Raw genomic sequence first — 15386 nt, 5'->3', positions numbered from 1 at the left:
ACTGCTCACCCTCACGGAAAACAGGCTTCTCTAGGGAACACAGGGGTTCCCCCCCATAGATTCCTCTCCTCAAGACACTCTTGAGTATTCCACAATGGGCATCTCAGCTGGCAACAGGGATTCCAAGATTGGCCCAATCCTTGGACAAGCTCCATGGGAAAAAAGGAGAGCTCCACTCTCTTCAAAGAATGAGAGAGATGGTGAAGACCATAACCAGTTACCCCCTCCTCCAGACCCAGCTCTCTCAGAGGGTAAACATTCCCAGAATAACCAGGAGCATGACGAGTCTCCCACACATTCTTCGGAGGCTTCAGACTCCATAATTCTGTCAATGCTAAACACACTTCACCTCCAAGAACCAAAACTTCTTGGGACCATCTAACTCTCTCTTCAAGAGACACAGTAAAGTGTCCCCTGTCCTTCCCCCTCACTCTCAACTAGATCAGATAATCCAACAAGAGTGGGATAAGCCAGAAGCTAATAGGAGGTTCCTAAAGAACTATCCCGTTAACACAAAGTCCGCGGAAAGATGGACCACATCACCTTTAGTGGACGCTCTGGTATCCCGGGTCTCCAAGAATACCTCATTACCAGTGCCTGATGCCTTGTCCTTCAAGGATGCAATGGATAAAAAAACTGGAAGGCCTGCTGCACTCTGTGTTATCAGCTTCAGGCACATCCCTTCGACCCAGCTCTTGCCACGGCATGGGTTAGCAGAGCCGTACAATCATGGTCAGACTCATGGTCACTACCAATTCACGGCACTCCTGTTCGGACTGACATTGCCCCTCCGGGTCTTTACAAAGATAATAACGACGGCCACAGAGGTTATCCACAAGAGGGGCATTTCCATCACCCCATACCTTGATGTTCTTTTAGTCAAGGCTCCATCAGTCACGGAAACACAACAAGCCCTTCAATTTACAGTGACGACTCTACAGGACCTCACTTCACTAAAATCATTGAACATAGAAGGCAATCACTTAGAAATATACATAAAAATAAGTTACACTTTTTTAAATGTTTAAAATATTTATTGAACTTAAGACCTAGAAAAATGGATTTGAAATTGATGATATTTGTTAATAGTTGAACTTTAACTCCCAGCATCAAAGAGAATATTCTCTGCAAATGGGATAAGGTTGTGCCTATATACTTGAGAATCAGGAGTGACTGCTAATAAGGATAAAAACACTTGAATAATTCATGCCCCAACTGTATATTTTAAGAGAACAAATAGATACAAACTGACCGCGTTACCATAACAACCCACATCCACCGTACACTGTGCAAACTGTGGAAGTGATGTAAAGGAGAGCCAGGGTGGAACGCAAAACCGGAACCAGAAGTGATCGACATCGCGACCAGGAGGAACTCGGATTTAAAAGACAGTACAGACAATTCATTTTTAATGCCTCTGATGAAGCCGACACGATCGGTGAAACGCGTTAGGTGAGAAGGACACTTCTTCCAAGGGTTGCAGGAAATACCACGGAGTGAACAGCAAAGAAAGCCGGCAGAGCCATTCCAGGGAAAACACAGCACCCTATATGGACTATATGCTATTGTTTTTATATTGAAAACGTGAGTGCAATTGATTTTAATTTATTATTTTAAATAAAATAGAATTACACTATTTTTCGTTTTCTCTCCCTGTCTTGGAGTCAGGAGACACGTGTGCAGCTGAAATCTGAATGGGAGCCCACACTTTATATGCTACCAGATCTTTTGGTTTGTGAGTAGAAAATTCAGCCATTGGTGAATGCTCACTGCGGTTTTTGTGAACTTAGATCTAGAAATTTCACTACCAGTAGTTGCTAATATTAGTATAAATTCTGCTGAAGAGGGAAACAGTGGATAATAGGCACCCTTAAGATAATTGCTAATGAACACCGGTTGTTACTTCATTTATTAAACATACTGCACTATATTAGTTTCTGACTTCTGTTGCCATAGGCGCTGGTCTCACATATTATATACCTGGGATGGTGCATCAACAGGAACAAATCCTCCCTGGATCCCAGTCGTCAGTCAACAATCTTCCTAGGGATGAAATTCAATAGACTGACACAGAAGGTATCCCTCCCTCACAAGAAGATCCTCCACCCACAATCACTGGTCAGGAATTTTTTTAGCAAAACCAGCACACACACAGTTAGATTCCGCATGAAGGTTCTAGGAGTCATGATATCGACAATGGAAGTCCAGTTCCACCTCCGGGAACTACAGTGGAACATCCTATCATCTTGAAAAAAGAAGCGGCTCTTGTCAGATGATCCGCATTTCCAGCAGCACCCGAACATCCCTGCTATGGTGGCTGAAGATCAGCAACCTCAACAAGGGCAGACTGCTCTGAACCCCTCGGTGGCGTGTCCTGACAACGGACGCAAGCTTATTCGACTGGGGAGTGGTAACTGGAGGGTAGCGCAGCCCAGGGCCTACGGTCAAGGGAAGAATGCAGACTATCGATTAACCTATTCGAGATTTGGGCAATACGCCTAGGACTAGTTCTTGGCAGCGGGAACTGTTAGGTCAAGCCGTAAAGGTCCAATCGGACAATTCCACGGCAGTCGCCTACATAAACCACCAGGGCGGAACAAGGAGCAGAGCAGCACTAAACGAGGTCAAGCTCATTTTTCACTGGGCAGAAATCAATCCGACACTACTGTCGGCCATCTACATACCAGGAGTCCAAAACTGGGAAGCAGACTTCCTAAGCAGACAGTCCCTGTATTAAGGAGAATGGTCACTAAAAGAGAAAATCTTCAACGAGATAATAGAAATATGGGAATGCCGGAGGTGGATCTGATGTCCACCCGACAGAACCAAAAAGTACCCAACTTCCTCGCCAGATACATACCGGGTGGATGCCCTAACACCGGAGTGGAACTTTACTTTGGCCTACTCCTTTCCTCCAGTCCCACCTATACCGATAATGATCAGGAAACTACAGTGGGAACAGACGACATCCTCATTGCTCCCAGATGGCCACGAAGAACGTGGTTCTCGGACCTGCTCAACCTTTCCATAGACGAACCCTGGACTCTTCCTCTTCTACCAGACCTCCTCTCGCAGGGTCCCATTCTTCCCCCTAAAGCCAGCAAGCCTCAACTTGACGGCATGGCTCTTGAGACCCAGAATCTGAGAAACAAGGGGTTTTCTGACGCAGTAGTGAGAACAAAGCGAGCAGCCAGGAAGCCTGTGTCTGCCAAGACTTACCACAGGGTTTGGAAAACTTACCAGAACTTACCAGAACAACCGGGACTTCACACACTTCTCCATTTCCAGTCTACTAGGATTCCTGCAGAACCGACTATCCTTGGGTCTATCACTAGGATTGCTTAATCACAAATATCAGCACTGTCCGTGCTATTCCAAAAACGATTGACCCTCCTACCTGACGTCAAGACTTTCCTGCAAGGAGTAACACATTTGGCCCCTCCGATTTGAGCACCTACATGGGATCTTTCCCTGGTTCTGCGGACTCTGCAGGGGCCACCGTTCAAGCCATTAGCCTCGGTATCCCTACAATGGCTCACCTGGAAGACCACGTTCCAACTGGCTATTGCTTCAGCAAGGAGAGTGCAGAACTCCCTTACTGGTCTTCCACCACAATAGGGCGGTACTTCGCACGGTACCCTCCTTCCTTCTGAAGGTGGTCTCTTCTTTCCACTTGAACCAGGAACTTACCATTCCAACCTTTTATCCTTCACCTTCCAATCCCAAGTAGGCGGCTCTTGACTCCCTGGATCCAGTCTGGGCCCTCAAGCTCTATCATCACAGGGTACACAACATACGAAAAGCAGATGCCTTGTCGTTTTGCCATCAGGGCCACAACGTGGCACACAAGCTTCTAAGGCTACCATCTCACGCTGGATCAAACAGGCCATACAACGAGCCTACACAGCACAGGGACAACCACCTCAGGGACTCAAGACACACTCTACCAGAGGGATGAGCACTTCCTGAGCTTTCCAAAACCAAGCCTCAGCTGAACAGCTGTGCAAGGCAGCAACGTGGATATCTATCCACTTGTTCACAAAATTCTACCATTTTGACACCTTTGCGGCCTCTGACACACACTTTGGGAGGAAGGTACTTCAGGCTGCGGTAGCTATTTCCACGTAAGCCTATCCTTCCCACCCTATCTTAAGGGGACAGCTTTGGTACGTCCCTACTGTTTCTGTGTCCCCCAAGACGACAATGGAGAAAAGGAGATTTTGTGTACTCACCCTTAAATCTCTTTCTCTTCAGTCTCCTGGAGGACACAGGACTTCCCTCCATGGATAGAGTTCTCGCTACCAGTCAGACGTGGTCTGTTCAATATATCTTCTGCCTCTAAAATTAAGGTTAAAAGTTACAGATTTTGATTACATTATGATGACTTTAGTAGAAACTGAACTGTGCTCCGCCTGCTGGGGATATAGCTGGAAGGGGAGGAGCTAGTTCTAGTGCCTTCTAGTGGTACCAGCTATACCCCACTGTTCCACTGTTCCTGTGTCCCCCAAGCGACTGAAGAGAAAGATTTAACAGTGAGTACACACAATCTCCTTTTCCCACCACATAAAGTTGTATGTGTATGTATTATTATTATTTTGTCATTTTATAATTAAAAGCCAAGTTTAAATTTATCTCATTATGCCGAGTATATTATGTACAATATATTTTTTGTGAACTGGGTTCACAATCTCCTTTTCCCACCACATAAAGTTGTGTGTGTGTATGTATGTATTATTATTATTATTGTAAGTTTATTTTATAATTAAAAGCCAAGTTTAAATTTATCTCAGTATGCCCAGTATATTATGTACAATATATTTTTTGTGAACTGGGTTTTTTAAAAATATATTTTTACTAGTTGCATTAACAAAGCATGTCATACTGCTTCTATAAATCATGTGATTCTAAATGTGTATGTAGTAGACAATACCGTGTATGTAGGGTATACAGATATGAGAAAGTATTCTTTATCTAGTTCATTAATAATTGTTTCAATAAAAAGGAAGATTACACATATACCAATCCCTAAGACTCGATCTAACCAGCTGGGTATACTTAAAGGAACAATAATACCAACAAATGAAAGTGTTTTAAAGGAACAGTTCAGTGTGAAAATGAAATAGAATGAAAAAATAGCCTGTCCAAAATAAAAAATGTTTCTAATATAGTCAGAACACTGTAATATATAAAGGCTGGAGTGACTGGATGTCGAACAGAACAGTACTTCCTGCTTTTCAGCTCTCTAACTCTGAGTTAGTCAGCGACGTTACATGGGACATAACTATTCAGTGAGTTCGCAATTTATCCTTAGCATGCAGCTCAGATTCAAAAGCAAACAATTGTGACCCGTGCCCCCCCCTCAAGTTACTGATTGGTTGCTGCCTGGTAACCAATCAGTGGAAACCAAGAGATCTACAAAGCAGGAAGCAGTGTTCTGGCTATTATCTTAGAAATGCAGTCACTCCAGCCTTTATATATTAGAAACATTTTTTTTATTTTGGACAGGCTATTTACCCAGTTTTTATTTTTTTACTGAACAAATCCTTTAAAGTAATGAAAATATCATGTACTGTTTCCCTGCACTGGTAAAACTGATCTGTTAGTTCAAATAAACAAGCTGCTGTGTAGCAATGGTGGAAATTGAAAAAAGGCTATATGGCATAGGTTAAATGTTCTACAGAGCTGCTCTCTGCTGTGTAGGAGTTGTTTCTCCTTTGCATGGCTGCTCTCATTGCTACACAGCAGCTTATTTATATAAACAAAAGTAGTGTTTCTGAAGCAAACACATCAGTTTTACCAGTGCAGGGCAACACTGCATTGTATTACTTTTAAACACTTAGGTTGGGTGCGGGTGGAGGACCAGCAGGTTAGGGTTGAGTGCGGGCTAAGGATTTCTCGACCCGCACATCACTACTACATGCACTCTTGGGGTTTTTATACACCTTTTTTAGATGACATCCCTGCTCAGTCTCTGTATTTGGCTGGGGCGTGGACTTCCTAGACAGAGCCATCCAAGGCAAATGGTCTGCAGCAGAAGCCAAACTCTGGATCAGTGTAAACTTTGGACCATCAGACATGCATTACATAACTTGACAGATCTCCTCCAGCATCCCCTTGTAAAAATACAAACAGACAATGCAATGACAGTCACCTCAGTTATCAAGGGGGCACACACAGATAGGCAGCCTGTGAGGAAGCATCAAAGATCCTATCTTGGGCACAATGGATAGATCCCCAGAATTCAGCTGTCTACATAACGGGTGAAGAAAATTGAAGGCGGACTTTCTCAGCCACAAAACATTCGTTTCGGGAGAATAGAAACTGAATATGGAGATATTTTTAAATAACCTGCAGATACACAGATACACCTGATCGTACCCATCATACTGCACTGGGCATGATGACCCCTGAGCCACAGCAGAGGACACCATGACCATCCTATGGGACTTCCTCTTGGTATATATATTTCCAATTCTACCCATGCTCCACAAAATCCTGATGAAGCTCACACAGTATGTCTATGAAGATTCTATTTATCCAGGTCATGATATACAATATCTTGTAGAATTAAGTCAAACGCATTTGGACATTTAGGGGGTTAATTATCATAGTCGGAATGCCAAAAACTCGTTTGAGGCTGCAAAAAGTCTGAATCCGAAAAACTGGCATCTCTGACCAGCCAAGGTTGTATATAAGTTAGTTGGGAGAGGATCCTATCCTAGTTTCTGTGGTCTGTGCTGGATTTAGTCTAAAAATCAGACTTTTGGACTTTTTTGGCAAATAGCATATGGCTTTTCGGGAAATTCTACTTTGGTCAGATACTTAATCAGCTGACTTTTGCTACATTGTTTTAGGAATCAGAGCCATTAGTGTCGAGAATGCAAAAAACCAGATACTGCTTTCAGTACCAATTAAAGGTGGATAAGTAGGCAGTTACTCAGAAATATATTTTTTTTCATTATGCAATATGCAAAATTATGCAAAATTGTGTAGGGTAGAGGACCCCTTTATAGGAGCTACAAGCTGCTTACTAAAAAATACTTTGGGGAAAATTCATCAAAGTTCAAGACAAGAAAAACGTAATATTAATACGCAAACACAAACATCTGTAAGGATTTTTTTTAAAAACCTGCAAAGAAGAAAAATCTAACTTTATTTTATTTATTTTTTCCCAATTTTATGAAACATTAAGGATTTTCAGCTTTTTTGTAAATGAATAGTGTAATTTCCATATATGTATGACTTTTCTTCTGTCAAAACGTAACCGTGACGATTCTGCTATTCTGTCCAAGCTTTTTCTTAGAGGAAGAAAGAATGCAATTGCGAATGAAAAGTTGTGCACAATTTGTCACATTCTCCCCCCCCCCCATAGACGCAAAGATTTTTCTTTTGCGAATGACCGATTTTAGCGAAGTCCGACCAATCCTTCTAAATTATCGTGCGGTTAGTGGGATTAGAACGATCGTTCATATTACGTACATATTACAATTTTTCGGCCGACCTCTGTCAGAAAATTAATCGGCCTGGTTAAAAAATCTTTTATCGGTTCCAGTGCAATCTATCTATGTTTGCAAGGACAAGCAGGCAGCTACCCTTTGTTTTCCTGGCAAATGATCTTTTAAGTTGATGGACAATTCGTACGGTCGTTTCGAGATAATCGTGGTCTCATGATGACGATATGATCTTTTAAAAATCTTTACATCTATGGCCAGCTTAAATCTGTTTCCTATTGTTATTTTTCCATTTTAGGTAGATGATTTAATCTTGGACAAACTTCGTGACATATGTCAACCATTCCTAAAGAAGCGATCACTTGAAAAAGCCATTATAAAGAACAGACTGGTTTCAGGATTGATCTGTCTCAAGGTGGCTGAACATCACAAGCTTCCTACCAGCAAGGATGATCTTGAACAGATATGCACTGTTTTGTGCTTAGAGGAAAAGTCCAAGCAAGAATTAGTTAATGAATTGCAGAACGCCAAGAAGATTTTCTCTGGAATTCGAGGGTATGTGATACTACAATTGTAATTTTGTGTTACCCTGCTTAGAAAAATGTATTGTGTGTTTTTGACACTTAGGGGCAGATTTATCAAAATGTGAGTTTTGATTTTAATAAATAAAAAGTACCCACGTTCTATTCATTCCTATGGGATTTTTGGAAGTGTATTTTTCAAATGGTGAGTTCTAACTTTCACCCATTCATAAACAGGATTCTAAAAATCCCATTGGAATGTTTTTTTTTTTTTTAAATATGTTTTTATTTAGTTTTTCATAACAAATAAAATAGAATAAAAAAAACAAACAAAGAAGTTTGGAAATACCTGTCAGGAAAATAGATAAGATCCATTATCGGTATAGTTTAACATACAGTAGTAATAGCGAAAATACAAGCATCATCTAACTGTTAATTGTCGAACAGTATTCTGCATATCATTGATTTCCATATGCATAGTTGAAAGTGATTGATTAGTAGCACCTTGTACTTAGCAATTGGTTTATATGATGACTCCTGGGGGGCGAACGTAGACCCTCTTGAGATCGTTGTAAATTTTGGATATATTGTTCTGTTTCTTGAACCATAGTGTTATTTAGTAGCAATTCCGTATCATACCACGCAGTGTGTCTAAATGCATATATTGTAAGATGTCTGATGTGTATTGGAAGTGAACCAATGTAGCTCATCCATGTTGAGAAAAACTTGTCAGTAAATTGTTCTCTATTTGTAGTGGATTCTACCATATCCATGTGGAATATATAGTGCAATTTTTGTTTAATTAAGGATAGTGGGGGTGCAGACAAAGACAAGCAGTGATGTAGGAGAGTTTTCTTGGTTGCTGCCATCAAGCTTTCTGCTAAGTGTTTTTCAGAGCGGGTAAGTTTTAGTTGTGGGGGGAGGTGTGCCAAAAATTGCCCATGCTAGCGTAAATGTGTTTGTTGATGTTTCGTTTGATAATGTGGTCCTGATTGTGCGGTAAATTTGCGACATAGTTTTATCTGTGTTGTGTCTAGGCCATAATGTAACAGGTTATCCTTATCTGTCTGCGAAAGAAGTCGTAAGCACTTTTGTAGCGTAGGGGATAATTTGATTCAGCAGCATATAGTCATTAGTCACAAATGGGAATTTCTGAATTAGCCTTTCCTTATTTAATACAGTGATTGTATTGCTGATAATATCTTTAACTATTCTCAGATTTTGGTTATGCCATTCCGATAAAGTCTTATTATTTTTCCCCATTGGAATGTAGAATTGTCTAACCAAGTTAGATAGATGGAATAACAAAGGTGTTAATTTAAACCTGCGTCTTACTGAGCTCCATGTTTTATAAGTATCTATAAACCGTACATATCCCGGGGGAATAGCTCTAAACTCATGTTTTAATAAATCTGGCTCTAATTATCATGGACCCCTGCAGCAGTTAATGAAAAGACTACAGTGTCAGGGCTAGTCCACACGTGGAGATAGCCACGCGTTTGCGGTCGCGGCGACAAAGCGCCGCGCCAGTCGCCGCGACCGGCGCAGGCGGCAGTTTTGTATGGGCGCCTATGTAAAAACGCCTGTGCTAACCACACGAGGCGATGCGCTTTTCAACAGTCGCCTGAAAATGCCTCGCCAGGCTTTTTCAGGCGACTGTTGAAAAGCGCATCGCCTCGTGTGGTTAGCACAGGCGTTTTTACATAGGCGCCCATACAAAACTGTCGCCTGCGCCGGTCGCGGCGACTGGCGCGGCGCTTTGTCGCCGCGACCGCAAACGCGTGGCTATCTCCCCGTGTGGAATAGCCCTTAATGTTAGTTTCAAATTCATTCTGTGTACTTCACATTCATTCTGTGCACCCACAGAACTGCAGCCGTGCTAATTCATCAAAATTCACTCTATGTGTACAGCTTTAGAGAACTGCATAGATGTCAACAAAGAAGGCTCATTTGGTAGTGATGGCTGGACTTTATTACAGTCTGTTTTACTATACTATATTTATATATACTATATTTATTGTAGTGTCCATTTGGTTGCTTGGTTAGGCTTGGAATTCTTAGGTTATCTGGTTGCAACAGCTTAATTATACACAAGATTAGCTTTCTCTCTATAAGCCCAAGACTCTCTTGGGTTTTCCTGCAGAATTTCTCAAATGTGTCACAGTGGGGATATTTACTGAGAAAAACAGCATAGAAGAGTTACAAATATTAATCAGTGTGACTGTCGCAGGGGCAAATTTATACTGTTTTACTAATTGAACCCCAAAAAGTATCTTTACAGAGAAGATCAAATTTTAAGCAAAAAAAGTATTTGCAGCTTTGCAGCTCACCCACACACCACCTCTCACAAGTCACTTTATTTGTAAACAGACTTCTCGCAACCTTATCTTTAAAGCTCTGTCGCCTCATAAAAACCGACCTGGCGTTAGAAAAGAAGGGGGCCCTGGCAATGAAACAGAGCAATATTCTCCCCTCTTCAAGGCTTAGACCAAGAAGCTTTCCTTCTACCACAGAGAGCCAGGAAAGTTTGGACCTAAGCTTCATTTAATTGCACAAGCACTACACTCGGCTATAATTTATTAAGACTAAGGGGGTGATTTATCAAAGATTGAAGTTAGAGATCTCCACAGTCCACAGAGTTAAATACTGCCTCTCTCCATTCATTTCTATGGGATTTTTAAAGGCCTATTTATCAAAGGGTGATAGTGAAAGTTCACCATTTGATAAATATGCCATAGAAATAAATGGATAAAGGCGGTATTTCACTCTGCAGACTGTGGAGATCTTTAACTTCACTCTTTGCTAAATCTACCCCTTAGACTGAAAGTCCAACCTCTCATTTCTTCATTTGACTTCTTGCATTTTTAAAACCTAACAGAGAGTTAAACAAGAAGGGGGCCCTGGCAATGAAGCAGAGCTTGATTTCGCCTTATGAGAATTGGCCAAATTGTACCACTCCTATGGTTGTCAGGATAAAATGTAATGCACACAGAACACTTGGCTTACCATTCATTTCAATGAAACAAAAAAAGTGTGTGGCAGTGTAAGCCAGAAAGCATAAAAAAGTATCTTCCATCTATTTTAATTTTTTTTTTCTCTGAATAGACATTTACTAATAGAAGATGAATATTTCATCACAACTTTTTCTTTTGTTGTAGAATGGAAAGTTGCTTAAGAAGCCTGTGTCAAAAATGTATTGACCAAGGTGTTCAACTCTGGATACTGGTCCTACCAGTGCTACATGCATTTTCAGATTCACATAAACCAGAGCAATCTCCAGCAGTGTCAACACACCAAGAAGATGTTTGGGCTGGACTGGAAGGCCTTTCATATATCGATATCATAAAGCAATGTGAAGTGTCTAAAAGGTGAGCTTTACGTCTTGTTTCACCTAAGTAATTTCTTTAACAGTATTAGAGGAATTACATGTGATTACTGATTATACTGATCATTAGACTGATGATTTAATTTTGAAATGTCTGCATGATATGTGTAAGCTTTTCCTCAAAAAAGCAATTACCTCATGAAAATGTCATTATACTGAACAACAATGACTTGAAAACCAAAATTAAAGTATGTTGGAAAGTTGCTTAGAATTACATTTTCTTTCAGTATGCAAAAAACATGGAGATCCATCAATGCCAGGTTTTTCAATTTTTTTATTACTTCAATGTGCATATCATGTTTTCCTGTAATATACTTTCCAAGTTCATAATATAACCAAATGTTCTTCAGTTTTAGCTCAAACATCCTTCAAATGATGATGAATAAGAAGTATTTGTTGCAAGCTGACAGAACTTTGATCAGGTCCTGGTTGTGCTTGCTACCAGTGGAAAATTTACCTAAATGTATGGATGGACTTCCTTTAACATTTTTGGACATTCTTACAGCATGTTGCCACTCTTTTTCAAGAGGCCGTTTTGCTACGGAGGTTTGTTTTCCAAACATTTCTTTTTTTGTGACATATTTGTCTCTCTCTGTGATCGGGTTATTCTACATAAGTATTACTGTTAAGAGTAAAAACAGGTTTTTAGAGCTTGGGAAACTTGTATGGATAGTAAGTAAGGAAGAGGCATTGTGCATAAAATGTTTTGGGTAGATAAAGATTTGATATATATTTAAGTTGCTACCAGTTTACTTGGTATTGGTCAACAGATGACTAGATGAGATGTATTTTTATGTTGCTTTCAGCATGTGGAAATTGTTTTGAAAAAAATGCTGCTTCTGATGGACGATCTTAAAGACAAGTAAGTAAAATTAATTTTCTTACAAACTGTGTAACTGGCTGAAATTATCTATTCTAAAATTACTAGGCAACATATTGCCTAGTGCTACACATGCATGCATGGTGTATGGGAAGAGATTGTGCTGCAGCATAGAAGCATACCCGAGGATACTCGGGGAGCATACCTGAGTAAAGTAGCTGGTAAAGAATTCACCTGAGTGTGGGGATGAAGGCAAGTAGGGGTGTGTTATTTTAGAAAAGGCCCTGTTCCGAGGTCAGCCATTATGTTATTGGGAGGTAGAAACATCTAGGAGCAGCTATAGCTCAACCAAAAAGTAGTATGCCACAGATGCTCACAGAACAGGACCGCTGACTTCTGAACTGAATATATATTAGATAATTTCATTTACTTTACTGATTGTGGGAAATATAAATCAGTAAAGTAAAACTGTAGGAGTTTCAAGGAGGTTGCATTTACATGCAACCTCCTTGAAACTCCTACAGTTTTACTTTTTACTGATAACTGTGACTGGTGCATTAGCATGCTTGAGGGGTGATTATGATGATTTGGTTAGTAACCCTGATATGGATCTTAAAAGCTTTTTAGTGATGCTGATATATGCTAGCCATTATTTAAATCCCACAGATCTGAAGTTTAGCTATTATTCACCTCCCCACAAATCCCTACTCCAGGATCAATTATTTTTTTGTTTCTAAAACTGCTATTCTTACATTTGCTCTATAATGTGTCCTATCACACATGCAGCAAGCTCAATAAATATTAAATCATTGATTATCCCCCCTGGGTGTCCTATGTTGCGACTTAATGGATTCCTCATTTAGGACCATTTAAGTGGTGGTGAACCTTTAATTTAACTTTTAGTATGTTATTGATTGGCCAGTTCTAAGCAATTTTTAACTGGTCTTCATTATTTATTTTTTATACGTTTCTACTTATTGGCCCCCCCCCCTTTTTTTTTTTTTACTCTTTACAGCTTTTAATTTGGGATCACTGACCCCATCTAAAAACAAATGTTCTGTAAGGCTACTAATGTATTGAAATTGCTACTTTTTATCACGCATCTTTCTATTCAGGCATTCTCCTATAAAAAGCTTTTCTTTTTCTCTGTAATAATAAAACAGTACATTGTTCTTGATCCAAACTAAGATATAATGAATCCTTTTTGGAAGCACCAGCCTATTGAGTTTTTCATTTTTTCCCACAATTTTCTAGTAGACTTTAGGTATGGAGATCCAAATAAGGTAATGATTTGTTATCCGGGAAACCCCAGGTCCAGAGCAGTCCCATACCTGTACCTAGATAAGACAGAAATTAGTATTCCGGACTAATATGTTATCGATTGGCCAGTTCTAAGCAATTTTTAACTGGTCTTCAATATTTATTTTTTATTCTTTTCTACTTATTTGCCCCTTTTTTTTTTTGTTACTCTTTACAGCTTTTAATTTGGGATCACTGACCCCATCTAAAAACAAATGTTCTGTAAGGCTATAAATGTATTGAAATTGCTACTTTTACTACTCTTTCTATTCAGGCATTCTCCTATAAAAAAGCTGCCTTATAAAAAGCTAAATAACTCCGTAACCACAAATAATTAAAAAATGAAAACTGCAAATTGTCTCAGAATAACTCTCTACACCATACTAAAAGTTAACTCAAATGTGAATAACCCCTTTAAGACTCTACTAGCATTGTCAATTTTTAATACATACAGATGAAGCCAGAAGGGATGGTAAGTTTGGCGCGTTGTAATATATCAAGTTAAATGCGCTGGTCGCGGTAACTGCAGGGAATCGGGCTGTCCCGACTTGTACAAAAGATAGGCATTTAAATTAAAATAGGCGCAATTCCACTAATGGACACCAGGCGCCTGACCTACTTTTCATTCCTGAGCCGACTCCAGTAGACCTTCCGTGACAGAGAGCAGGCTCAACAAAACAATAAGCAATTACTGCAAAAAACTGATTTAAATGTAACACTTTGGGCACACAGCCAAATAGTAGTTTGTATGTGCTTTATATTCTAGGCTATAGTAACATGCAGCTATTTAACACAAAAGATTGGGCTCTGTACCTAGAAAAAAAAAAAACTACAAACAATAAACAGCACGTTTGCCATTTTCTGTAAAAAACAAACAAAAAAAACCGATATTTATCCTGAATAAATTAATGAGATATTCTGTAAGAAATATTTGATGCCAGTGACTTGTTTATTTAACTATAAGAGAAAGTCTTTATCTAATTGTTTAAAGTCAGCTACTATAGTGTAGTGGTTTTTAGTGCAGAAGGTCAAGGGTTCAAATCTCCAATTGCATTTTTTTTTTTTGTATTGAACTTTTTATTCGTCATATGCAGAGGAAGGTTTTGAATTGCTGATTGTAGCCTTGTTTTGTAGATTTGTATTAAAATAGGAGTTTATAGTTTCAAACCTATTTAATCTCTGCTATTAAAATCAATCCTTTAATCAATATTTAAGTGCTAAAATCAATGTATAAAAAACAAAGTTTTGAAATAAAAATAGCTTTAACTTGGCAGTTCATTTTCATGTGACAGTGGTTCAATATTAACATTATAAAAAAGCTCCAGAATTTCATGACAGTTTGCCACAGCATTTTACACGATATACCTACTATGTGGTAACCAGGCAATTTAGAACATTAGTAATAGTACAGTGTTATCCACATACAGTATGTGCACATCTGTAGTGAGACACAAGTGGCAAAGTGAGCAGTGGCACTTATAGAAGCAGGTTACTTTGGGTTAGAAACACTTTGGGAAACAGACCCAAAGGCTCACAAAGGCCTTCAGGGATTTGCATTAGATACTCTAGTAATGGATTTGCAGCTTCAAAGGTCCTAGTATAGTTGGTTGTAGTGTGTTAATAGGGAGACATAAGGTACATTGTTAGAAGGACCTCTGTGGCAGTTGCAGTCCGGCGTATAACAGGTTCTGTTAAAGGAACAGCAACGTAAAAAAAAAAAAGAAGTGTTTTTGAAAATATAATACAGTGTTGCCTTGCACTGGTAAAACGTGTGTTTGCTTCAGAAACACTACTATTGTTTATATAAATAACAATAGATAGCAAATAAGCTCTGTCTGTACAGTTATATGGGGGGTTGTACTTTAGTGTCTCAGCAGCCGCCAGGGAGCGGTAACATTTATAGTAGTATA

The 15386-nt window shown here is 39.6% G+C and overlaps 1 protein-coding gene across 3 annotated transcripts in view; it reads left to right on the top strand.

The window, feature by feature from the left end:
- Window positions 1-15386, top strand: part of LOC108700992 (E3 ubiquitin-protein ligase RNF213) — a 167727-nt gene that overhangs the window by 36429 nt on the left and 115912 nt on the right. For all 3 annotated transcript variants that reach the window (XM_018235090.2, XM_018235088.2, XM_018235089.2), the window contains 4 exons: window positions 7750-8006; window positions 11131-11340; window positions 11708-11903; window positions 12164-12219. In XM_018235090.2, the coding sequence (XP_018090579.1) occupies window positions 7750-8006; window positions 11131-11340; window positions 11708-11903; window positions 12164-12219 (719 nt within the window). The remainder of the gene's footprint in view (window positions 1-7749; window positions 8007-11130; window positions 11341-11707; window positions 11904-12163; window positions 12220-15386) is intronic.

Source organism: Xenopus laevis, chromosome 9_10L (genome assembly GCF_017654675.1).
Source record: "Xenopus laevis strain J_2021 chromosome 9_10L, Xenopus_laevis_v10.1, whole genome shotgun sequence".
In the NCBI taxonomy this organism is placed as follows: Eukaryota; Metazoa; Chordata; class Amphibia; order Anura; family Pipidae; genus Xenopus; species Xenopus laevis.
Note: the sequence above shows the minus strand (reverse complement) of the source record. Positions and strands in the feature narration are given on the sequence as shown.